At 50.1% G+C, this 10,795-nt stretch overlaps 7 protein-coding genes across 8 annotated transcripts; 4 read left to right on the top strand and 3 right to left on the bottom strand.

The window, feature by feature from the left end:
• Positions 1–779: 779 nt before the first annotated feature.
• On the bottom strand, positions 780–1,219 carry H257_12032 (hypothetical protein; the record flags this gene model as incomplete). The annotated part of the gene is made up of 2 exons (XM_009839134.1): positions 780–973; positions 1,003–1,219. The coding sequence occupies 2 exons, from the start codon at positions 1,217–1,219 to the stop codon at positions 780–782; spliced, it is 411 nt and encodes a 136-aa protein (XP_009837436.1).
• A 1,146-nt stretch (positions 1,220–2,365) lies between these two features.
• H257_12031 (hypothetical protein) lies at positions 2,366–3,303 on the bottom strand. Its single transcript, XM_009839133.1, has one exon. The coding sequence runs from the start codon at positions 3,252–3,254 to the stop codon at positions 2,442–2,444; it is 813 nt and encodes a 270-aa protein (XP_009837435.1). The 5' UTR covers positions 3,255–3,303; the 3' UTR covers positions 2,366–2,441.
• A 2,139-nt stretch (positions 3,304–5,442) lies between these two features.
• Positions 5,443–6,416, top strand: H257_12030. Of its 2 annotated transcripts, XM_009839132.1 has the most exons (5): positions 5,443–5,563; positions 5,615–5,688; positions 5,737–5,989; positions 6,034–6,083; positions 6,143–6,416. In XM_009839132.1, exons 1-5 carry the CDS (start codon positions 5,459–5,461, stop codon positions 6,348–6,350), a joined length of 690 nt encoding a protein of 229 aa, XP_009837434.1. In that variant the 5' UTR covers positions 5,443–5,458; the 3' UTR covers positions 6,351–6,416. The 2 variants fall into 2 exon arrangements, with proteins under 2 accessions (XP_009837434.1, XP_009837433.1); XM_009839131.1 differs by having other exon boundaries at positions 6,034–6,193.
• Positions 6,417–6,488: 72 nt separating this feature from the next.
• On the top strand, positions 6,489–7,502 carry H257_12029 (hypothetical protein). The gene is made up of 2 exons (XM_009839130.1): positions 6,489–6,561; positions 6,627–7,502. The coding sequence occupies exons 1-2, from the start codon at positions 6,512–6,514 to the stop codon at positions 7,492–7,494; spliced, it is 918 nt and encodes a 305-aa protein (XP_009837432.1). The 5' UTR covers positions 6,489–6,511; the 3' UTR covers positions 7,495–7,502.
• H257_12028 (FK506-binding protein 2B) lies at positions 7,451–8,005 on the bottom strand. Its single transcript, XM_009839129.1, has 2 exons — positions 7,722–8,005; positions 7,451–7,664 (listed from the first exon to the last, which is right to left on the bottom strand). Exons 1-2 carry the CDS (start codon positions 7,968–7,970, stop codon positions 7,491–7,493), a joined length of 423 nt encoding a protein of 140 aa, XP_009837431.1. The 5' UTR covers positions 7,971–8,005; the 3' UTR covers positions 7,451–7,490.
• Positions 8,006–8,229: 224 nt separating this feature from the next.
• Positions 8,230–9,045, top strand: H257_12027 (hypothetical protein). The gene is made up of 3 exons (XM_009839128.1): positions 8,230–8,561; positions 8,623–8,732; positions 8,801–9,045. The coding sequence occupies exons 1-3, from the start codon at positions 8,261–8,263 to the stop codon at positions 8,963–8,965; spliced, it is 576 nt and encodes a 191-aa protein (XP_009837430.1). The 5' UTR covers positions 8,230–8,260; the 3' UTR covers positions 8,966–9,045.
• A 374-nt stretch (positions 9,046–9,419) lies between these two features.
• On the top strand, positions 9,420–10,508 carry H257_12026 (hypothetical protein; the record flags this gene model as incomplete). Its single annotated transcript, XM_009839127.1, has 2 exons — positions 9,420–9,768; positions 9,818–10,508. The coding sequence occupies exons 1-2, from the start codon at positions 9,437–9,439 to the stop codon at positions 10,506–10,508; spliced, it is 1,023 nt and encodes a 340-aa protein (XP_009837429.1). The 5' UTR covers positions 9,420–9,436.
• Positions 10,509–10,795: the final 287 nt, after the last annotated feature.

The following is a 10,795-nucleotide window of genomic DNA, read 5'->3' as shown; positions in this document are numbered from 1 at the left end:
AACCATCAACCGCCGATACAGTAGAACTTAGAGCATTAGGACTACAGCCACGACCACACCTTTAACTAACTCGACTTTACATTTTGCGTCGAACTCCACACCTGGGTTTGAGTCTCCTTGTTTGCCTGCGCCGCGCCTACCCATTAACTTGTCGTAAAACCCCGCGACATAAGTGTAAAGAGGGATATTTCTTTACAGTCCACGAGGCCATCCAGGGGACCAGCCCAACTTTTCAAAATCGATAATTATTTTGCAGAGGCTAAAGTTTCAATTCTTGACCTCACTGAACCTGTGAAACTAAAATATCCAAAGCGCATATCATATTACAAGTAATTTATTACGCGAGGTTAAACGTCACTCTCGCCGCCACTCATTTACTTGACGCTGAAGTGTCGCTATCACTTTCTCGATGGGATACAATGACCACCCCCGCTTCGGCCTCACGGAGATCTCTGTCAAGCTTGAAGAGCTTCGCGGTGGAGGATTCGATAGTGCTGAGAATCACCTCACCGTCCAACTCAAAGAACGCTCACTGGAGTCGCTCGAGGACATCTCGACAGGTAGTAGTCGAGTTGTATGCACGACCAACGGTTCCCTTGACGTTGGCCCAAACCATTTCGATAGGCTGAAGCTCGGAAAGCCCCAGTGCAGTGTAGACGACATGATGACCTCGTGACTGAGCCATCTGAACAACCACAGGTAGCACATGCTCATCGAGATGCTTCTTTACGGCCTTCCAAATCGTCGTCTTCAAGTCGTTCAGAGCAACGCTAGCAACGTTACTTGACGCAGGCCTGGTAGAGATCGTCCTTCTTCCACGTCCCCTTTGGTGTGCCTTTTGACTTTCCCTTGTGGTATTTTGCATTGTCCATGACAAACTCAACAGACGACGACCACCCCAGCTCTTCGACCTCATCCAACAGCTTGCGAAACCAGTCGACAAAGTAGTCGTGGTTAAACATGGAATGGTAGTCTTTATCTCCTTGCCATTATTCATTCCACCAACGAATATATCGAGTCCCAGTATGTGCGCCACATCGGATTCATCATCAAGGATCCCAGCCACAAAGCAGTACCGTTGTCCCTTGTGTTTCGGCTTGGTGGTATGGTCATCAGGGTGGTACAGGCTGTCGTCATGTCGGGTGTAATGGTGATGAATGAACCTCTCGTCCAAGTAGACAACAGCCCCCCGGGGCTCCATCGTCACGGTAGACACCATCATGACCACATAGGTGTGTCGGGCATCCTCATGCACTTTCGACATTCAATATTCCGTCGTCCCCGATCGCTTTCCCCTTGCATAACCTTCCTTGGCAAGGAAGGCTTAGACCGAGCGCAGGCAGGATGCGTAGTCCTTGGGCGATCCATAGGCAAATGCAACGGTATTTTTGTCCAGAAGGAGCGACAGGACATCATTCGCAACGGTGCGGTTTAGTGTGACGCTACGGTCATGAATGAAGGTCCGCATGAGAGTGCGAACAGCACGTGTATACGGCACTCTGCTGCCGTGAGTCGTGGTGTTCGATGGTGCGTCAGAATTAGAACGATCTCCAGTCTTGAGATACTCGGCAAGAACGTCTTTCATGGTCTTTGGTGCTCGACCGAGTAATCGAGCAATGATTCCAGTGACTCCTGTAACATTCTCTTTACGAAGAGTGGCTTGTGCCCACAGGATGTCTATCTTCTCATCGTATGTCAAGCTGCGCCTGCGGCGCAGCCTGACAAATGCCTCGATGCGTTGGATTGCCGACGCGTCCATTTGGAAAGTGATACTTTCGGTTTTACCGCCATAAGTTTCTCAATATTCGTTTTAGCTGATGGGAAACGATCCACCCAATCACAGCCGTCATTTTGGCACTTATTTCGCGCAAAACGGAGTAAAACTGAGTGAGGTAGCCTAAACATGGTGGTATAATTTGCTCAGGTATTTTGATCGACACATGGTATTTATATGTACCAGGTTTCTAAACACACAGAAATTTATTTACATTTCCATTGACTACCTCATGCTTTTTATATTAGGTTTCAGGAGAAATGGTTCTTCATGGGTACACTTTGCATAGAAATGAACAGTTTATGCATCGTATTGTGCAATGTATTGACTGTGAGTAGTTTAAAGTGTGCATAGCTTTTGGGAAGCTATAACGAATCAAACGCACCAAAAATCACGAAAATTGTCCTGTTCGATGGTCTCGCGGACTGTTAGGTGTAATCACGGCTGGCAGTCCAATGTTACACCTCCAGCAGCAAGACCACAACGAATACAATAGTCAACATAACGTTATATATTAAAACTATTGTGGTTCCTGCAATGTAAATTCCACGTATACGAACCATCATCCCATGCTGGGGACAAATCATAAACACCCAAAGGCCACATGCGTTATTTCCACACATTCTGACGCTGGGCGATCTCTACACTACAGTCCATCGAAGCACATTTACACCCACGTGTGACCTCTGGACGCTTGGTCAATGAACGCCCGGAAGGCCGCCACGCGACCATACACGTCGGGGAATCCCTTGGCGCATGGTTCACCGAAACTGACATCCCCCACCAACGCCAAACCCGCCGACGTGGACTTGATCAACGGTCCTCCCGAGTCACCAAAGCAAGCGGCTTGGCCCACGTCGCCCCCCGCACACAAATGGGTGGCCGTGGCCGTCCAGCCACGAAAGTTGTTGCTCGTGCGGAGCTTGGCTTGACACTCGGCGTTGGACTTGACGACGAAGGTGTTTTCCTTGAGCACCGACGACGGGTTGCCGGAAGGACCGCTGGTTTGACCCCACCCCAACAGCTTGACGCTCGTCTGCGCAGCAACTGCGTCCTTGGCGAGCGGGAGGGGGGCAAACTTGGACGCCCGGCTCAGCTTGAGGACGGCCACGTCGAAGCCAGTGAGGATGCCCCGGTAGCTGGGGTGCGACGTGGAGGACACCACCGAGATCTGCTCGCCGTCCGACGTGCCGCTGTTGTAGTGGGTGCCAACGGCGACAAAGCCAGGCTTGCCGTTCGCGACGCAATGGGCTGCAGTCAACACGTAGTCGGGGGCGATGAGAGTTCCTCCGCACGACGAGGACCCCCCGGCAGACCTGCGGAGGTTGACGGTCCACGTGTATTGCCCAACGGGGGCCTCCTTTCCGCCAACGACACGGATGCCGTCGCCCCGTTCTTGGCTCTCCGAGACGTCGGTGAAGTTGAAGTCTTGCGCGAAAACGGTGGCAACAACAGCAGCGATGGCAACGAAGAGTTTCATGGTTGTTGGTCGGTCGGTGCAAATTGAAAAGTGCCTCTTCTTGGACGGACTGTTTAACAAGCTCGGCTCTCTATCGATGGCGTTGGTTAAAGTCAGATAGTTCTAGACCTGAGAAGGTAGATACTATGAGTCGGGATCTCGGGTTTCTGGTTATCAGATTGGATGGTGTAGACGAAGTCTGAGTCTACTCATGCCCCTTTGGTAAGGAGTTGCCGTCGCATGCAACCCATACCGGTATTGTCCTTTTACCCAAAATGTGGACTTTTGTGCAGAATCGCCAAATCTATAGTGTCATGTGGGCAGCACCCTAATTCGACGTTGATGAGGTTTCCTGCAATCTGATTGGCTAAACCCTTCTGCCGATTCTTCTTGTGTAGATTTGGTTGTGTCGATTCATTTTCCATGTCGCTCCAGTTCAGAATAAACACAACAATACGTGTTCGGCGGTGTAAGAACCTCGCAGTAAAGTACAGTAAACAATGTTTTGTCATGAATTTCGAAAGCAAACGGCTTGCAGGATATGTGTTGCTCATGCTCTAAGGTAGCTGAGGAAATGCCTGGGTGGTTATTCCCTTTGATACGTGCAATGTACAATGAAGCCAGAATTCGAATGGCGTGCCAACGTCAGTGAGTAATTTGCACAGAACTGATAACCAAAGAGCTTTTGAAATGCATGTCGAACAATAGGGTGAGTCAGTTTCGGAATGTAAAGCCCTGGTCGGGAATGTGTTTGCATGAACTGTCTCCGAACGACGTATGGTTGCACGTCACCTCCTACGTAGTATAAACTATTACTACGTAGTAGATAGATAGGGCTCCGACATTTGGTGACAAAACCAGAGTCTACCTCTCAAACATAGTTATGGAAACTGTCAAATATAATGCTCAATCCCCATAATTGACTAATCGTATGGAATCAATTCCATTCTGTACAATTCCAAACGACTCGTGGCTGAATATTATCAGTGTGGCCGCCAACATCATCCCATCGAGACTTCAACGGAGCGTCAAGTGGCTGTAACGTGGATGACCGACTTGAGCAGAGCTATGTCCGACGAAGATTTAATTCGAAACGCAACCTTTCGCTTTACTCCGAGGCGAGCTCCATGAGATATTTGGCCACACGATGAATGCCAAAGCAAGGAAAAAGCGGTACGTGGCGGGATGACTTGGACAGTCCATTTAGTCGCTGCAGTTTACCAAGACCACAACGATGCGAAGCGAACGCGTTTCAAACCGTTGCAGTGACGGGCTAAACAACTGCCTAGCACCAGGCTGGTCTACAAAGGTAGAGAGAACGTTTACATCCGGAATGTCGCCAGCTTGGATGTGCTTGGCCAGTTCTAACAGGCCACCCATTTGCCCAAGGACTCGCAACAGGTTGGGCATGGTTTTGTTAGGGCTGGCGGATGAAGGCCAAACGAATGCATGGAAGGACGCTTTTGCTAACGCCTATCGCTGGGTCCACACATACAACTAGATGTGCTTGGGATCGAAGGATGTGATAGACTGCACGTTGAGAGTGTTGTCCAAGTCGGAAGCATCGCGGCTGAGGAGGCATGGCTGCACTTGCAGCTCCAGCGATAGGTCGTGCACGAGCGACGCCACGTTCTGGCTGGAGCCAACTGGTGCTCAACGCATGCAGCCAATGCATGCTGCAGCGTGGGGTTTTTGTTAACATATCCTCTCGCTTGATCCAAATTGAACTCGAGGTGGCTTGGACAGATGAGCCTTGAGGACGGAAGTTGGAAACACACCCAAAATGCCAGTCGACTGGCTAGGAATGGGAGGTGCCGAAACAGGACACACGCTTCCGCCTCTATAGGATCGATTGACAATGGCGGCGGCACCGGTGCGATAGAGTCATAAATGAATCGTAGGATTGGGAGAAACAAGTATAGTGCCATGCTGAGGATATGAAGCAACCCAATAGCCACGACGGCGGTATGTTAAGGAGCACCGTCATCGTTGGGCAGCGCTTACCAAGTTGAGATATTTTGCGATCCACTTCCTCGTATCATATTTTAATTTTAACGGCAATGGAGTTTTCAATAAAATGTTACCAGTACACTCGGAAAGAGCCCTAATATTAAAGGTAACGATATTATTATTATGTAGTATTACATTATTAATGTAATACAGCAATTATTAACTCTAAAAAAAGTACAGCTGATACAGTATTCGCTCGGATTTGTGCAACACTCATGTCAATGACGTCAAACGTTGAGGTGACCGCAAGGAAGCATCGAAGTGCATGTGCGAGCTGCTTGCTGGATGAGATCGGCGTACAAGAGGAGGATCTTTCACAAGTACGTATGAGACTGCATGCACCGGAACGAATCTCACGTCACGACGTGGAGGGAGGCCGAAGGACTCTTGGAATCTTGGCCCAAGTCGCTTGTGTCCTCAACGTAGACCAAGTGCACATGAGTGAGTACGCCCCTCCCACACACCTCGAATCTGGACTCATGCGCGAGCGTAGGTACTTGGCGGTCATGGATGCATTAAGCGAGCGACACAGTAATGCAACAGACGCCGTCTGCACACTCGAAGATGAGATGAAAAGGATCACAATGCGGAATGACCGTACACGACAAGAAATGGCGCATCTAGCTCACATGCACGAATCCATGCGATTGATGGCCGAGGAGCGCGAAATATCAGAGAATTCCGGCATGTTCAAGCATTGGGCGCGCGATAATGGTGAGAAGGAGCGCCGCTACACACAGGAAATTGTACGTCCACGGCTCCCCTGCTCGTTGATCTCATTTTTTTGTAGCAACATTGCCATGCAGAGCTTCAAGCTCGCAGGTTTCCCTTGGATGAATCGTACGACCTTGGGTGGCATGTATATATAGTACACAAGCAAACTCGATCCTTGTGTTTAGGTTGGAACACCATTCGCTGGTGGCGCTGGCAGAGCAGTGTGCCGCCTTAGACGAGCAGAACTACGAACTGGCGACGCAACTCGCCTTGTACAGCTCCCTTCCGTCGACGATTCCTGACGCTCAAAGGATGTTGGACTCCATGGAAGCGGACTTGATGCACCTCGAGGCACCGATGTCGTCTGCCGGTAATCAAGAATTGACACTTTGAACTCAGGTTTCAAATAGTGTATTTTAAATACACGCGAGTGATTTTTAATATACTCAAACAAATCGCTTACATTTATCCAGTCAACATTCTCCATTTTGAATTTATTGTCCTGAATAAGTAGTGGTGGGGAATAAATTTCATATTTTGAATCGGACAAATTGATGGCGTCGTTCAAGCAGCTCTTTGAGGCGGCACCGGTGAACTCGGTCGAGTAAGATGCGCCGTCATTGCAGCATGCCTGTATGGAGAGCTAACATGCATTTTCATGCGTCCTAGGCAGTTGTTCACGCGGGGGCGCGTGGCGTTCTATACTTTCATCGCGTTTGGACCGGGCACCATGACGGGGCTGTACCTCCACAGCCTCAAGTTGGAAATGGAGAACGACAACCAAGCAGCCAAGCTGATTGCGATGATGAAAGCTCAAGAAGAAGTGCTCGAGGAAGAGCGAAAGGAAGCTGCGATTTTGACGCAGATGCAGAAAGTCCAAGCGAATCTCCAACTCTTGCACAGTCGCATGAGGGCTCTCGAGGAGACAGTTACCGGCCACAGTACTATCGATCCGCTAGCCGATATTCTCCCCACTTCTACAGACACTCTGGATGGCGACGACGCATCGAACGACAACTCTGATCAACACGACGACACCTCGCTCGTCGCGACGATCCAAGCGGCCGCGCGGCAGTGGTGGGAAGACGAACACATGCAAGAGAAGGTGGATGCATGGTACGCGTACTTATGGGAAGACGACGAACTGGACGAATTTTTCAGTCTGGACGCATGGAAGGCGAAGGCCCTAGCTTGGTGGAGTGGCGAGGAATCGTCGAAGCCCCCGTCGTTGCATGCGAGCGCGCTGCTGCAGACCGTAGAACAATGGGCAACCATTGATGGGAGCCTATCATGGCTGCAAAACAAAGATGTCATTCGTGCAAAGCTCCAAGAAACAGTGGCGCAAGGGCGGGAAGCGCGAGAGGTGGCATTGGCGAAGGAAGTCGCCGCGAAGAAGGAAGCCGAGATCAAGCGACAACGTAAAGTTCTGTCCAAGCTAGAACGAATGAAGGATCAAAGCGGCATTGAAGCGCGAACAAGCGGAGCGAATGCGGTTCGGATACAGAAGGATTTTGAAGTTCTTAAGAAACACGATTAAAGTTCGGTCTTGGGGGCGTTCTTGATATCGAGCAACTCGACGTCGAAGACCAAGGTCGCACCGCCGGGAATCTTGGGAGGGGACCCGCGGTCGCCGTAGCCAAGGCCGGACGGAATGGTCAAGCGGCGCTTTTCACCAATGCACATGCCCAGGAGTCCCTGGTCCCATCCCTAACGCACATTGTTGATCAACACGCTCCTATCGATCGACAGATATCTACAACGTACTCGGATCACTTGACCAGAGCCCAACGTGAATTCAAACGGCGAGTTGCGGTCCACGCTCGAGTCGAACTTGCTTCCGTCCTTGCGCAAAGTTCCCGTGTAGTGCATGGACAACTTGTCGCCGCTTTCGCTCTTGCGGGAGCACGATTCCGGTCGGAATTTCACGCCCACGCGGAGCTTGGCATCGGCGGCCAAGTCTTCTTTGGCAAAGGCCGCTACGGCGAGACAGGCGAGGGCAGCAACGACGCGCATGACGACGGACGATTCTACGACTGCGAGAAAACGAGAATGATCACACGTGTCACTTTCAGCGTGGTCATAATATCTCCCGTGTAATCATTATTGTGACCAAATAATACCCGGATACTACATCCGGACAACCCACTCATCGTAGGTGGCTTTACTGTTAAACCCATTACGTTAAAAGCAGGGGCAGTATGTTTCATTGCCATCGTTGTAACTTTAACGCGACGTTTTAGTGGCAGTCGATGAGACACGTTTTATTCCCACTCCTCGTTATCCGCACACGAGCGGCTGGGACGATGGCCGACACGGAAGGGACGCATCCGCTGCATACGGCGTGGAGCATATGGGAGCTCCGTGAGATGTCCAAGGGGAACTACGCCGACAAATTGCACAAGCTATGCACCTTCAAGACAGTGGAGGACTTCTGGGGATACTGGAACAACCTGCCCAAGCCCAGCCAAGTGCTCAACGACGGGGTGACGAAAAAGAAGCTCGGCGACCGCGCGATTGAGTCGTTCTGCTTCTTTCGCGAGGGCATTACCCCGGAATGGGAAGACCCTATCAACCTCTCGGGTGGCGAATGGCAGGTTGCATTGAGTACGTTGGATGGACCTACAACCTGTATCATCGTTCCATGACTGATGCGAGTGCTGCATAGAGCTGCAAGCGGAAGAATTAGACCATCTCTGGGACAAACTTGTGTTAGGAATGATTGGGGAAACGATCGACCCGGACAATGAGATCACAGGCGCACGCATCATTCACAAGGTAATCAATCTTCGACTCCCAAGTGACCATGTTGGGTCGTGGAATACTCATAATGATGAGAACTGTAGAACAAGAAGGATCAGCACTCGTACCGCTTTGAGTTGTGGCTGCGAAGCCGCGACATCAACTTGGCGGATGTGATCCGAAATGACATGCTCGACTGTTTGAACACCGACAACAAAGGAAAAGCCATCACGCGAGCGGACTGCGTGCACAAGACTCACAGTCATTAACTCGTGTAGACACACACTTCAACATGGGAATACAACTAACGACCTCCAACCACTTCAATGTCCTTCCTTGTCTCTGCTGGTTGAGAACATGTCCATCCTGATCGCGCGCTTCCCTTGTACTCATGTTGTTGCCTACCAATTGCAGCAACGACATCCATCATTGTTCAACCTTCCACGCCATCCCTGTTGGTCGTTGTCAATGAACAATAGTCAGAGCAGTGTTTGCACACAGTGCGCGTCATCTTCATAGCGACACCGCCATACTTCCACGGCGTTGGCTAAGCATGATGTCAACGGCCCATGGTCATGCGCCATCCACAAGCCGCCTTTCGCGCAAGTTTTGAAAATGGTTGTCGGTTTCACAATGAAATTTAATTATAGCCAATCAAGTCAATCCATTTTTCAAGACGATCGTTGATTTGCTATAATTTCGATTTTGTTCCCATTTGGAAATCTCGATTCGCAAGCAAGATGGAACTGCAGATCCATGTGCGGCGGGCGCGCGCCTTTCTCTTCCATTCCCTCTCGCTCGGCAGTGCATCGCTGGATGCAGACGCCTTGGAGCTTCGTGTACAATGCACGATCAATGGCGAGCTGAGGAGCAGTGGAAGTGGAAAGCGAGGCAACGCCAAGAGCAAAAATGCCGACGGGTACATCTGGCGCCAAGACTCGGGTGTGATCAAGTGGTATCTCACGGCCAAGGAGCTGAAAGCGCTCAAGAGCAAAGCGCCGACGCTCAAGCTGTACGTATTCGGCATTGGCGACGAAGTGCACAGCCTGGGCTGGTTCTTCATGGACCTAAGGTACGGACTCCTTGCATATCTCAACGTTTTGTGCTTACGGACTGGATAGGACACCGGACACAGCGCTACGATGGATCAAACTCGTCAACTCCAAGTACTCTGGTGAGATCCACGTGAGCAGTCAGTTGCGGAAAGCGCCGCCCTTTCCATCATCGATACCACCACCGCCACCCCAGCAACACGACCTACCAGTAGTCCCACCCACAACAACCGACGAAGACGACTGCTTGGACATTGGCGACGATCCCGACGCCATCTACGTGCTGTCGATCGTCGTGGAAGGCGCGACGCACATGGGTCCCATGGTGGAAGCACTGCTTAAGCGGTGTTCTCCGCTGGAACTGCATGCGATCCTCGCCAAAGGCTTCTGGCTCAGCTACTCCATCTTCGACGTGGTCGTGCAAACCGACGTGTTTCACACGCTGGACGTCGCGGGCTTCGACGTCATCCGCGACTCGTTCCGCCTCAAGAGCTCGCTTCCCGCCCTCGCCGCCCTCTTCACCGACATGGCCGTGCTGCCCATGTTCCTCTGCACCGTGGACCGCATCCTCTGTCGCACGGAAATTCCTGTCGCCAACTGGTTGCCATCGACAGACCTTGGCAGGTTAGCTGCTTCTTCATCTGAACTACGAACCACGCCACCAGCTCTTCAACTCAAGGGTCCGTATCCGTTTCTGGCGTCGCATGAAACCAAAGGTACGGCAATTTATATATATATTACTAGTATACATTATATATAATGCATATATTATATATTACTAGTATACATTATATATAATGCATATATTATATATTACTAGTATATATATAATATATATGTATATATTATAAATATATATTTACGTGTATTCATGTACTGCAGTGTATAGTACATATTCACATATATATTATACGTATATACATATATATATATATATATATATATATATATGTATACTAGTAACATATATGTAAGCCATAAATGTTTGTGATTCGTTGCATATCTAGTATTCAATGGTCGGTGCAGTAGTATAGTATAATTTGGAGA

This window comes from Aphanomyces astaci (assembly GCF_000520075.1).
Source record: "Aphanomyces astaci strain APO3 unplaced genomic scaffold supercont1.37, whole genome shotgun sequence".
NCBI lineage: Eukaryota > Oomycota > Saprolegniomycetes > Saprolegniales > Verrucalvaceae > Aphanomyces > Aphanomyces astaci.
The sequence above is the reverse complement of the archived record's forward strand: the minus strand, read 5'-3'. Positions and strand labels throughout refer to the sequence as shown.